This window comes from Macaca mulatta, chromosome 10 (assembly GCF_049350105.2).
Source record: "Macaca mulatta isolate MMU2019108-1 chromosome 10, T2T-MMU8v2.0, whole genome shotgun sequence".
NCBI lineage: Eukaryota > Metazoa > Chordata > Mammalia > Primates > Cercopithecidae > Macaca > Macaca mulatta.
The window spans coordinates 19,901,449-19,913,980 of NC_133415.1; the positions used below are offsets into that span (position 1 = coordinate 19,901,449).

General features: G+C 54.3%; 1 protein-coding gene across 33 annotated transcripts in view; it reads right to left on the bottom strand.

Annotated features, from left to right (window-relative positions):
* The window catches only part of SFI1 (SFI1 centrin binding protein), a 115,366-nt gene that overhangs the window by 8,990 nt on the left and 93,844 nt on the right, over positions 1–12,532 (bottom strand). For 32 of the 33 annotated variants that reach the window (XR_013399246.1, XR_013399239.1, XR_013399240.1 and 29 more), the window contains 12 exons: positions 11,923–12,004; positions 11,436–11,614; positions 9,969–10,044; positions 9,394–9,489; positions 8,850–8,926; positions 7,371–7,473; positions 5,787–5,883; positions 2,559–2,719; positions 2,007–2,081; positions 680–754; positions 370–546; positions 45–298 (listed from right to left, as the gene is read on the bottom strand). Coding sequence is in view for 23 of the 33 variants with exons in the window: in XM_028827786.2 (XP_028683619.2) it covers positions 45–298; positions 370–546; positions 680–754; positions 2,007–2,081; positions 2,559–2,719; positions 5,787–5,883; positions 7,371–7,473; positions 8,850–8,926; positions 9,394–9,489; positions 9,969–10,044; positions 11,436–11,614; positions 11,923–12,004 (1,452 nt within the window). In the remaining 10 variants the exon portion in view is untranslated. The remainder of the gene's footprint in view (positions 1–44; positions 299–369; positions 547–679; positions 755–2,006; positions 2,082–2,558; positions 2,720–5,786; positions 5,884–7,370; positions 7,474–8,849; positions 8,927–9,393; positions 9,490–9,968; positions 10,045–11,435; positions 11,615–11,922; positions 12,005–12,532) is intronic. The other variant, XM_077949920.1, reaches the window with a different exon arrangement.

Here is a 12,532-nt window from a genome sequence, read left to right on the forward strand (position 1 = left end):
CCAGGGTGGAAGCGAGGAGGATGAGGTGAGGACGGGCTACTCACAGTTCCTGGGCGTGGGGCTCCTCAGCAGCCAGGCAGCCCAGAGCTCCCTGAAGCAGAGGAGCCTGTGGCCTCTTGGTCCCCACGGTGGCATCCCCAGCCCCAGCGGCAATGCAGTTGAGAAGGGGATCCTCAAACGTCACCTTCCTGCTGGGTGCGACGGCTGCCAGGGGCTGAGGCTTCCCGCCCCGGCCCAGCACTTTCTGTTTCCAGAGCGTGGCACAGCGGCGGACGGCACGATGGAGACTGTGAGCCGCCTGCGACACAGCCTCTGGTCAGCTCATGCCACACCCTGCCTGCTCCCCAGAGGAAGGGGCCCTGGGCCTACCTGGACCTGCTGCTGGGCCTGCAGCTGCTGCCGGGAGGCCTTCATGCTGGCTGCAAAGCGCAGGAGCCGTGTGGCACCCTCCTGGAGGAGCTGCCCCTGGTAGGCCTGGAGCGCGCGCTGCAGCCGCGCCTTCTTCCTCCTCCTTTCCAGTACAAAGGCCAGCCACGTGGCCCACACCTCCAGGGAGGGCGGGAGGTGAGGCCCAGATCTCCCTGTTTAGGGGTCCCCCACAGACCAGGTGCCCTCCCTCCAAGGCAGGGATAAGGCCTGAGGGAGAGGCAGGGATGGTAGGATGCAGAAACACAATTACCTTTGCCTGCAGCGAAAAGGCCCAGAACCACAGGGCCCGCACTGTCGCCTGCTGCTCCTGCCTCCTGGCTGCCAGCTAGGGCCAGAAAGACCAGATCATTTCCCTGCTGCCCCTTCAGGGAGGCTGTGCTGATCAAGGGGCCCTGCCTGGATCGTCCCTCTGGGCTCCCTCTCTAGTTGAGGCTCCCACTTCCTCCACTAGGAAGGGCCAGCCCTGTGCCTGGCCATGAGGTGCTCAGTAGACGCTCCATCTGTGGCCTGAGGAAGGACCTTTAGGAAAGAAGGTGGCAAAGGGCTCCTGCAGGGGGATGTGTGGAGACACTGGCCTGGGGTCTGGGGAACGGTGAGAACACAACAGGACGGGAAGAGGGAGCTGGGGACGTGTGGGTGCTGCTCTGCGTGATCCCTCTTGGCTTTTTAGCAAGATCCCAGCAAGTCTTAAAACATATTTCATTTTAATTTTTAAAAAATTATGTTGATTTATTTTGAGATGGGATCTCACTCTTATCTAGGCTGGAGTGCAGTGGCATGATCACAGCTCACTGCAACCTTGACCTCCTGGGCTCAAGCGATCCTCCCACATCAGCCTCCCGAGTAGCTTGGACCACAGGTGTGCACTAACTACACCCAGCTAATTTTTCTGTTTTGTTTTTGTAGAGATGGGGTCTCACTATGTTGCCCAGGCTGGTCTTGAACTCCTAGGCTCAAGTAATCCTCCTGCCTCAGCCTCCCAAAATCCTGGGATTATAGGTGTAAGCCATCATGCCTGGCCCACTGATGTATTTTTTTTTTTTTTTTTTTGAGGTAGAGTCTCGCTCTGTCGTCCAGGCTGGAGTACAGCGGTGTGATCTTGGCTCACTGCAAGATCTGCCTCCCAGGTTCACGCCATTCTCCTGCCTCGGCCTCCCGAGTAGGCGCCTGCCACCATGGCTGGCTAATTTTTTTGTATTTTTAGTAGAAACAGGGTTTCACCGTGTTAGCCAGGATGGTCTCGATCTCCTGACCTTGTGATCCGCCCGCCTCGGCCTCCCAAAGTGCTGGGATTACAGGCGTGAGCCACCGCGCCCAGCCTCCACTGATGTATTTTTTAATACAACACTGTAGAAAGAGAAACCAGGCCTTGAAGTAACTGGTCTTACGCAGGCTACAGATGGAACAAAGCTGATGTGCTTGGAAATGACAGGAAGGTGGTAAAGGAGGTGGCCCTGGGGAGGGCAATAGTAAAAATACTGAACTAGAGGTGTAAGCCGAAGGTCACTCATTGCCCAGGCCTCACACGCCAGAGGACAGAGAAGGAAGTATGGAGGGCACATCTCCCGGGTTCCCACCTGTTGTCTCCACTGGCGGAAGCAGGTCCGGTTGAGTCTCTGTGCCAGCAGTTGGGTACTCTGCCTGTGCAGGAGCTAGGGGAGAGCAAGTGCACAGAGTGGGGTCCTGACCTAGCCTAGACAGCCTGCGGGGGGTCCTGATCTAACCCAGTCTCTGCCCAGCTGAATGTCCTCCCATTGCTAGGAGTCCTGGATGGTGCCAGGGGTCTCCTGCATAGGCAGGGAGAGGCAGGGGGGAGGCAGGGGGCACCTAGAGGACTCACTCCGTAGGTCCGCCAGCACTGATAAGCCGCGGGTCAGCAGGAACCGGGTTTTTAGGCTGAGCTGTCTTCTCTGGGAGACACTGGATTCTGGGGCTGGCTACCCGCTAGGCTCCACCAAATGCCCAGAAAGGCTCCCGCAGCCTTGTCCTACAGGACCCCAAACCACCCACCACTCACACTGGCTGCATGGAGTGCTGTCAGCAGAGACCCTTCCTGAGATACGGTCTCCTGGCCTGGACACCCCTTGCCAAGCAGGTGGAACTTGGAGAGTTGCCACTGTCGGCCTCACCCTCTTCCTGACACATTCCAGATGGTGCATCTTCCACCGGGCCAGCCCCTCCAGCAGCAGCTGTCGGCGGTGGTGTTGGACTGCCCTCTCCAGCTGCAGTCTCTGCTGGGCTGACCTCCGGCTGCAGTCCCGCCAGCGCTGAAACCAGGTCCGCAGACAGCCTAGATCCAAGTCAGAGTTTGCTGTTTTGTGGGATTTCCACCAGTGACTACATAATGGTGAAGGTGCAGAGAGGAGAGATGGCTGTGCGGGGATAGAGTCCAGGTGTCCAGCCCACACGGTGCAACTACCACGTGTGGACCATGGCCCCTCTCTAGGGACAGCTCTGGCCACCTTTGCCAACAGTGAACCCCCCAGGGACTGGAACCAGATCTGTTTACCACTGTGCTCCCCAAGGGCCCTCCCAGAGCCACAAGCCTGTCCACAGCCTCCACAGGGGTGCCGGGGCCCCCGTAAGAGTCACGTGCAAAATGTGCTAGGCGCGCGGAGGAAGAGCCTCAGTCTGAGGGAGGAGGAGCCCCCACTTGAGCTGCAGCAGCTGGAGGAGAGGGCAGCCTGTTTGGCCAGGGTGGAAACCAAGGCCCAGTCAGAGCAGTCAGAGCAGCCCGAGCCGTGGCTGGGGAGGAGTGCGCTGGTCGCCAGGCCACGTCTTCTGGCCCCCGGGGTTCTGCAGGCACGAGCCACATGCTGCCTTTTGTTTTTGTGTCACAAGATTCTCCCTTGAGTGAATCTTTCTTGGGCCCTGAGAGAACTTTCTTTTTGAGACAACAGAACAGGGTTGAGAGCAGGGCACAGATGCCAAGATGAGGAGCCCTCCAGGCCCACCGGCGCAGACAGAGAAGGCGGCAGATCACAAGCGGGAGGCACCCATGTTAGTGCTGCATGCTGACGTCTGGGCTCTGTTCTAAGTGTCTCTCTCTCTACCTGTCATCTCGGTTGATCTCCACAACAACCCCAAGAGGTAGGCACTATTATCCCCATTTTACAGATGAAGACACTGAGACTCAGAGAGGGGCCCTGCTGGAGGCCACACGCAGAGCCAGGTTATGACCGCCAGCCTGCGCTTCTTCAGCACCCTGCATAATGGGTCTTGTGACATCCTCCCCCCAGTCCCTCCTCCAGCCCCACCCTTGGCCTGCCAAGGTGTGCCTGAGACACTGAGGCCTTAATATAAGCCAGGCAATTGTTCCTCAGGTGTTTACTGTGTACCTACTACATGTATACTCTCTTGCTGCCCAGTCTCCCAAATGTCTCACACCATCTGTAATGGACGTGGCAATCCAAACCTGCCACTGCCTCCTTCTAAGGAAAGTCCTTCAGAGAGCAGCGGCTTCGGGCAAAACTCAAACCCGTAGCCTGTAACTTCCCACCACGGCCAGGAGTGGGCACCTGACCCTTAAGGCAGCCGACCCAAACTGGCCAGAAGCCTCTGGAGCTTGAAGCTGCACGGTCAGGTGCCCAAAGGGTCAGGCGCAGAAGCTCCAGAGCCCAAGGACTGGCTTAAGCCCTCAGCTTCTTTCTTAGTGAACTAGAAACACGGTGCTGGTTTCTGAGCTGAGTTCCAGGACCCAGCAGCACATTCGTGGTGCAGTAATGCAGCCGTGTGGGATGGCTGAGCCCGGGGTTTTGCCGCTAGGACTTGTTGAAACATGCTCATTAACACATGCTACAGTCAGAACCAAACCAAAGCTGGTGCAGTTTTGTCCTGGAGCAAACTCTTGTAAACCAACTCAACAACTTGGTCAATTTCTTTATGGGCCAATTTAAACAATTTCTAATTGTTTTCACTTTTGTATTTTCATTTATTCTAAAAATGAGCTGTCCCCTTCAGCGTGTCAGATTCTCCTGCTATGGGACCGCTGGCTGTGTTAGGAGACAGCTCCCCACGGCTCTGCCGTGTGTCTGTGCAACTTGCAAGCAGGGGCATGGACTCCTGTTCTAGACTCTTTCCAAAGATTTTTTAAAAGAGACTGGGTCTTGGCCAGGCATGGTGGCTCATGTCTGTAATCCCAGCACTTTGGGAGTCTGAGATGGATGGATCACGAGGTCACGAGATCGAGACCATCCCAGCTAACACGATGAAACCCCGTCTCTACTAAGAATACAAAAAATTAGCCCAGTGTGGTGGCACACGCCTGTAGTCCCAGCTACTCAGGAGGCTGAGGCAGGAGAATTGCTTGAACCCCAAGAGGTGGAGGTTGCAGTGAGCCAAGATCGTGCCACTGCACTCCAGCCTGGGCGACAGAGTGAGACTGTCTCAAAAAAAGAGAGAGACTGCGTCTCATTCTGTCACCCAAGCTGGAGTGCAGTGGTGTGATCATAGTTCAGTGCAGCCTCCAGCTCCTGGGCTCAAGTGATCCTCCCATCTCAGGCTCCCGAGTAGCTAGGACTACAGGTGTGTACCACTGTGCCCTGCAATCTTTCCAAAAATGTATATACAGCAGGCAGTGGGACTTCCTGAGATCGAATGAGAATGTCTCTGGCCCCTAAACATTCAAGGGCCCAGCTACACAAGGAAGCAGGACGCTAACACAGTGGAGGCTGACCTGACAAGCGGCAAGGACCTTCCTGTCAAAACAACCCCTGCAACCACCCCAAACTCCTCCATTCCAGCTTCTTTTATTTCTCTGTAGATCTCAAGCGCCAGCCTTTCATTTTAACATAAACTGGTTGGCAATCAGTTGGTAATACATTTCTAAGATATACTGGACTGAACAGTACCCACTCCACACCTGCTGTATTCGTGCCCTTCCTGGAACCTCACAATGTGACTTCATCTGGCACTAGGCTGGCTGCGGATGTAATTGGCAAGGATGGCGTCACACTCAAGTAGGCTGGGTCCTTCATCTGATATGACCAGAGTCCTTCTAAGGGACCCAGACACAGGAAGGGAGAGGCATGTCAAGATGGGGCAAAGACTGGAGCAATGGGTCTGCACGTCCAGGAGAGCCATGACAAGCAAGAAAGAAGCTGGGAGAGGCAAGGAAGGACTAGAGCCTGCAGGGGAGCACGGCCCTGCCACACCTTGATCTCTAACTGCCAGCCTCCAGAACTGAGAGAGTAATTTTGTGTTGTTTGAAGACTCCCAGTCTGTGGTACTTTGTCATGGCAACCACTGGCAACTGGCATGTATGAGGAGGAGACAGACTTATGGGGGCCACAGGGACCTCCACAACAGTGGTGTCATCACATTCCTCAACACGACTTGCTTCTGGGGGCCCCACTTACCCCTGTCCAGCACCTTCCGGGCCTCCCAGATGGCAGAGTCCTCCTGCTGTCGGTAATATATCTGCACTGACACAGCTTCCCGCCACTGGACCAGGACCTATGGGCAGGCAAGGAGCACAGCAAGTCACTACGCCTCCTGGCTTCTGGGGCCACCCCAGGTCTGTGATGGTGGCTCCTGGAGAGGCAAGGCCAAGCTGTTGCCATTTGCTTCTCACACACGCTCCAGGAAGTAACTGCCATGCATGCAGACCGCTGAGCAATAGGACGGGGCCCCAGCCCCTCACAGGAAGCCCAGCATCTCGGCTGCTGGGACTCTTCTACCAGGATTTTCATATCATACCCTGCCATCAAGTAGTGAAGTCATTACATACATGGGTCTTCATTCTATTTTATTTATTTATATAATTTCTTTTTGAGACATAGTCTCACTCTGTCACCTGGGCTGGAGTGCAGTGACGTGATCTTGGTTCACTGCAACCTCCGCCTCCCAGGTTCTAGCGATTCTCCTGCCTCAGCCTTGCCTCAGCCTTCCGAGTAGCTGGGATTACAGGCATGCGCCACCACGCGCGGCTAATTTCTGTATTTTTAGTAGAGACAGGGTTTCTCCATGTTGGCCAGGTTGGTCTCAAACTCCTGACCCCAAGTAATCCACTCGACTCAGTCTCCTCAAGTGCTGGGATTACAGGCGTGTAATTACAGGCGCCCGGCCTCTATTACTGTTTAGTAAATGGAACACACATACATTGTATACATTCTTCTGTATGAGTGATGCCTATAAAATCACAATCACAAAACACTTGCCTTGGGGATGCCTGGTGCCTGCTCCGCAAGCGTCATGAACTCCATTCCCACCAAAAAGGCCTCCTCTTCAAGCTCTGGAGCCAAGCAAAGACTCCTGTGATCCTCTTCCGGGGGAAGGGAGGCACAGGCTAGCTCCGGAGTTTTTCTTCTTCTTTTTTTTTTTTTGAGACAATCTTGCTCTGTTGTCCAGGCTGGAGTGCAGTGGTGCAATCTTGGCTCACTGCACCTCCTGGATTCAAAGTGCCTGTAATCCCAGCGCTTTGGGAGGCTGAGGCAGGTGGATCACCTGAGGTCAGCAGTTCAAGACCAGCCTAGCCAACATGGTGAAACCCCACCTCTATTAAAAACACAAAAATTAGGCGGGCATGGTGGCACACGCCTGTAGTCCCAGCTACTCGGGAGGCTGAGGCAGGAGAAATCTCTTGAACCTGGGGGATTGGAGGTTGCAGTGAGCTGAGATGACACCACTGCACTCTAGCCTGGGTGACAGAGTGAGACTCTGTCTCAAAAGAAAAAAAAAAAGAAAAGAAAATCCTGGTTCTGATAAGAACTAGTTCACTTATGATGTGTTATGTTTCTATTTTAATGCATATTAGTTTGTAATTCAGTAAAAAACTAAACATGTGCCCACATGGGTGTTTGTGTGTGTGCTGGAGGAAAGTTACCCATTTCTAGGTTCCTTATTCAGTTCAAATCTCTGGCACCACCCCCTACATCCCACGCCCTCACCAGAACACAGTCCCCAACTCTCCTGGGTGACCAGCTTGCCTCCTTATACCTCACCTTGAAACATATGGTCCTTCTGTAATGAGCACTTGCTTGAAAGGTTTTTTTGGCTTCATCCACTCGGGCCATGGTGTTCTCTTTCCAGCGACGCAATGCCCCTCTGCAGGTGCATGGGTGCGGGGAGGGCAGATGACACCAGGATGGAGAGAGAAGGGAGGCTTCTGTGAATCATTCCTACTTCTTCCCCTACTCCCGAGTCAGGGACTCTACACCTGAGAATGTCTGTTTCACCAACACCCATGTTTACGTGCACGTCTATGTCCAACAAATGGCTACTGAGCAGCTGCTCTGGACTGGGCACCAAGAATGCATGAGGGACCCAGCACTGCTGGAGACCCAACTCCAGGTGCTACGAGAATAACAGGGCATAACCAGACAGTGGCAACACAGGTGACTCACACTGTGATGAGAGCAGTGTGGGGAGACGGAACCCGGAAGGCTGCCTGTGCCGCAGCCTGCTGCTGAGTTAGCTCAGGGAGTTCTCGCTTATTCCGCCCTGTCTCAAGAGCGGGATGGGCGCTCTATGGGACCCCGTATGAGGGATGGAGGCATTTATTTTATTTACTTTTTAGAGGCAGGGTCTCACTCCATCGCCCAGACTGGAGTGCAGTGGCATGATCACGGCTCACTGCGGCCTTGACCTTCAGGGCTCAAGTGACCCTCCCACCTAAGCCTCCCAAGTCACTGAACCACAGGCATACATGACCATGCCTAGCTAATCTTTTTACATTCAGTAGAGACAAGGTCTCGCTGTGTTGCCCAGGCTGGTCTGGAACTCCTGGTCTCAAACAGCCTCCTAAAGTGCCGGGATTACAGGCATGAGCCACTGTGCCCAGCTAAGGATGGAGGCGTTGAAAGTCCATGAGACCCACTGCCCACAGGCCACCAGGAATATCATGTGCTGAACAAATACAAAGGCAGGAAATGAAAGAAGGGCATGTGGGAGGACTGCTGGGAAGGAGGGAGGTTAGAGTTTGGCTTAGAAAGAGTGGTAGAAGCTGCAGAAGCGCCCTCCACAGGGGTGAGCGGTGCAGATGGTCTGACAGGGCCCAGAGGTGACTCTGGAGAGTCAGTGACAGGCCTGCAGAGCAAGCTGGAAGGGCACTGCCTGGAAACTGACAGGAAAGGGAGCCGCTGCAGCCTCTGGAGTGGAAGAGACGACGAGGTGCCTTGCAAAGCTGCATCTTGCAGTGTGAAGTAGGGAGGAAACAAGTGGCCTTTAAGGCATGCAGGTGACAGGTGCTTTCCAAGGTCCCGCCCCGCACACAGCAGGGGCTTAAGACAAATGAAGGCGAACCCGTGAGTGAAGTGGAAAAGCCAAGACCATATTTTGTGGCGAGTGCCACCCTAGTATTAGCTACTAGGAACCTGGGATCATCCCCCACCTGGCCCTCGGCAGGACTCCCTAAAAGGCTGGGGTTTGGAGTGCGTTCCTCGTTCCCCAGTCAGAGCCTGGGAGGCGCCCGGGAGACTCACCGCAGCAGCTGCCTGTTGTGCTGGCTCTCCCTGGCTGCCACCTCCTGGAGGATGCTCCGTACCCTGCCCTGGTAAGTCTGTAGGGGACAAGGAAGACTGAGGCTGCCCTTGGGCCCACACTTCTCCCTGTTTAGGCAGGTCTCGGAGGTGCATCTACCACAAGGCTGCCATGCCCAGAGCACTCAAAAACGGCAGGGAGAGGCCTACAGCCCCTGGTCCCAGGGCCAGCAGACCCTCCCAGACGACAGGGAGAAAGTGTCTCACAGGCCCTCACCTGCTAAGTCAAACCATGGGCCTCCAGGGCCAGGAGCTGCTCTCACTACAAGGCTGGTACCCTCCGACAGCACCTGGTTCCACTTGGCCAAGCAAGAATCAAAGAACCCTGTGGCCTAAGGCCCGCTGTCTGGGGCACTTGCTTGGTTTGAGGTGTGTCACATTACTCTGTTCTGGGAGGGACAGGAAGAACAAAGAAGGGAAACAAAGTCTCCAGAAACCTCCCCGGGCCCCACAGCACGGAGATGAGGAGGGAAGCAGCAGCTCCTACCACCCACGCCTGCAGCGCCCTGAGCCGCGCTCTCTGCTGCTGGTGCCGATCTGCTCGCGTCAGCTTCCGCCGCTCCGCCCCCCGCACGGCCAGGCACTGCAGACAGAGGAGACAGTGGCCACCGTGGGCTGGGGTCTGAGGTGGGGGTGGCTTCCTGCTTTGCCTCCATTTTATACGTCATCTGTGTGAGTGTAAATGACTTCACCTCTCTGGCCCCATCGATAAATATGCGCTTCGTAGGGGTTCTGTGATGACTGGATGAGGCAAGTGCTTGATTTGCAGTAAATGCTCAATTGTGAGTTTAAACGTTTTTTACACTCACTAGGACTCCTGTAAATGGTTAGATCAGGCATTTTAGATGCAGTAAGTTCAAATAAGAACAGCCTAGTATCTGAAAGAACACAAAATTTTCAGCCAATCATCTCATAAAACTGAGTTAACACTTTATGTGCTGCCTACTCTCTTCCTTCGGCTCAGAGGCAGGTGGTGTGGTCCATACGTCGCCTGAGTCCCGCTGACACACAGCCCACCTGTCCAAAAGTCATACACGGGTGGCACTCGCCACAAAGCCTTACCTCCCTCCACTGGCTCCAGGCCCGGCGCAGGAGCTGGGCCACGTGGAATTCTGCTGCCCGCACCCTGCCCGTCCTCCTGTGGGGAGATGGCAGAGCTCAGTACTGCAGCCCCCACCCAGCAAGGGCACCCTCTACGGGCTCCCCCTCACAGTCCATGGCCCTACCTGGTTAAGTTTTGGGGGGAGCAGAGACCCTCTCTGAAGAGCTGCCAAAGAACTTGCACTCTCAGAAGAAAGCACCTATGATCACATGTTGGCCTACTTCCCAGGGCTTCAAGTGCCACTGAAGCTCACATGTGCAGGTGTGAAGCCCCCGACCGAGAAAGTGGTTAAACATGGTCAGAGTTTGACAGGGAGTGAGATCCTCAGAACACACAGTGGATACTGAAAGGCCCCAAAGCAGGACAGCCTCTGCAGCGGACACATGGGCTACCTACCCTCCTCTCTCTAACTACATGGTGTGGTTAAAAACTGCCACAGCCCACCCACTGGCCACAGCTGCTGGTCCCTATCCCTTATCTGCAGCAGTCAGCTGTCACAGCATGGGCCCATCAGTGTATTCCCTGCTATGGCCACTTTTGTTTGTTTGAGGCAGAGTCTCGCTCTGTTGCCCAGGCTGGAGTGTAGCGGTGCCATCTCGGTTCACTGCCACCTTCGTCTGCTGGGTTCATGCAATTTTCATGCTTCACTCTCCTGAGTAACTGGGATTCCAGGCTTGTGCCACCACGCCTGGCTAATTTTTGTATTTTTAGTAGAGATGGGGTTTTGCCATGTTGGCCAGGCTGGTCTTGAACTCATTAGCTCAAGTGATCCACCTGCCTCGGCCTCCTAACCTGGCTATGGTCACTTCGAATGGGCCCCAAGTGTAAGCAGGATGTGGCCAATGAGCAGGACCTCCCCAATCCACTGAGAACTTCTATGCCCAGCCAAATTCCTGAGGCTGTGAGTTCCATGAGGTACCCCAAGGTCCTGCTGTTACAATCCTTTTTTTTTTTTTTGAGACGGAGTTTCACTCTTGTTGCCCAGGCTAGAGTACAATGGTGCGATCTTGGCTCATCATAACCTCCACCTCCCAGGTTCAAGCGATTCTCCTACCTCAGCTTCCCGAGTAGCTGGGACTACAGGCATGGAGCACCACGCCTGGCTAATTTTGTATTTTTAGTAGAGACAGGGTTTTTCCACGTTGGTCAGGCGGGTCTTGAACTCCTGACCTCTGGTGATCTGCCCACCTCAGCCTCCTGAAGTGCTGGGATTACAGGCGTGAGCCACTGTGCCCGGCCAACCTAGTTTTAGTTTAACTAGTCTAACTAGTTTTAGTTAGACTCTTTTAGGTTGAACTTCCAGAACTTACAACCAGAGTCTGGGGTAAAGCAATCCTCCAGACAGGCACTTGGAGCTGACGGTGCTGCTAGTACAATCAAAGCTGGCCTGGGACAGAAAGGCTTTTAAGGCAGAACTGGCCACTCACTCTGCTCGGAGCCCTTGGGCACTTTCCCTCCAGAGGCAGAAAGCTTTCTTGAGCCGCCCATGGCGGTGGTGAGCACAGGCCACTGTTTGCCACTCCTGCTCCTGGTGACGTGCTGCTGCCTGCTGGTGCCACGTGAACCAAGACCTATGCAGAAGCTGTCGCTCTGCGTGGAGGATGGCCTGAGGCAGGACAGAAAGGAGAGAACAGAATAAGTAGGAGAGAGGCACAGAAGCCAGGAAAGAATTTACAGGCCACAAATAATGACTAAGGCAAAAGGAATGGACGTCAGAATGTGGTACAGCCCAGAAGCTGTCTGTAGGCTCCACTGAGAAAGGACAGATGCCCCAGAGCCTGCCCTGCCTCAAGAGTCACAGGCAGGAGCCCTCCAGTGAGGTCCGAGCAACTTCCTGAGGAGGGGAGGCCATGAGTGCAATGGCTTGAATCAGATCCTGCCCATCCACACATCTCCTCAGGGGCAGCCACTTACCATTCTCTCTGCCAGGCGGTTTTCTTGATGCTGAAACGTCTTCTGCCTCCAGATAGAAAATACTTGCTTCTCTAATGTCTCCCTAAAAAACAAGGAAGAATGTAAAGCACTTAACAAAACCAAAAATTAACCCAAACAGAACTAGAAGTTCCAAATAATTGGATTTTTCCTTTTATACCATGCTATGGTATAAGAGGTGAGTTAAGTGGCTGGGCACAGTGGCCCATGTCTGTAATCCTAATACTTTGGGAGGCCAAGGCAGGAGGATCGCTGGAGGCCAAGACCAGCCTGGGCAACATAGCAAGACTCCATCTCTACAAAAAAATTTAAAAATTGCTGGGTGTGATAGTGTGTGCCTGTAGTCCCAACTACCTGGGAGGCTGAGGTGGGAGGATCGCCTGAGCCCAAGAGTTTGAGGCTGTGGTGAACTATGATCATGCCACTCCACTCCAGCCTGGGCAACAGAGTGAGACCCTGTCTCTGAAAAAAAGAAGAGAGGTGAATAAGCTTAGATGAGGGAGAAAGCAACACAAAGAGAAAGGGAAGGAAAGCAGATAGCCAAAAAACCACAAACTTTTAAAAAGGCCAACATTTTCCAAGTTATTTCTGG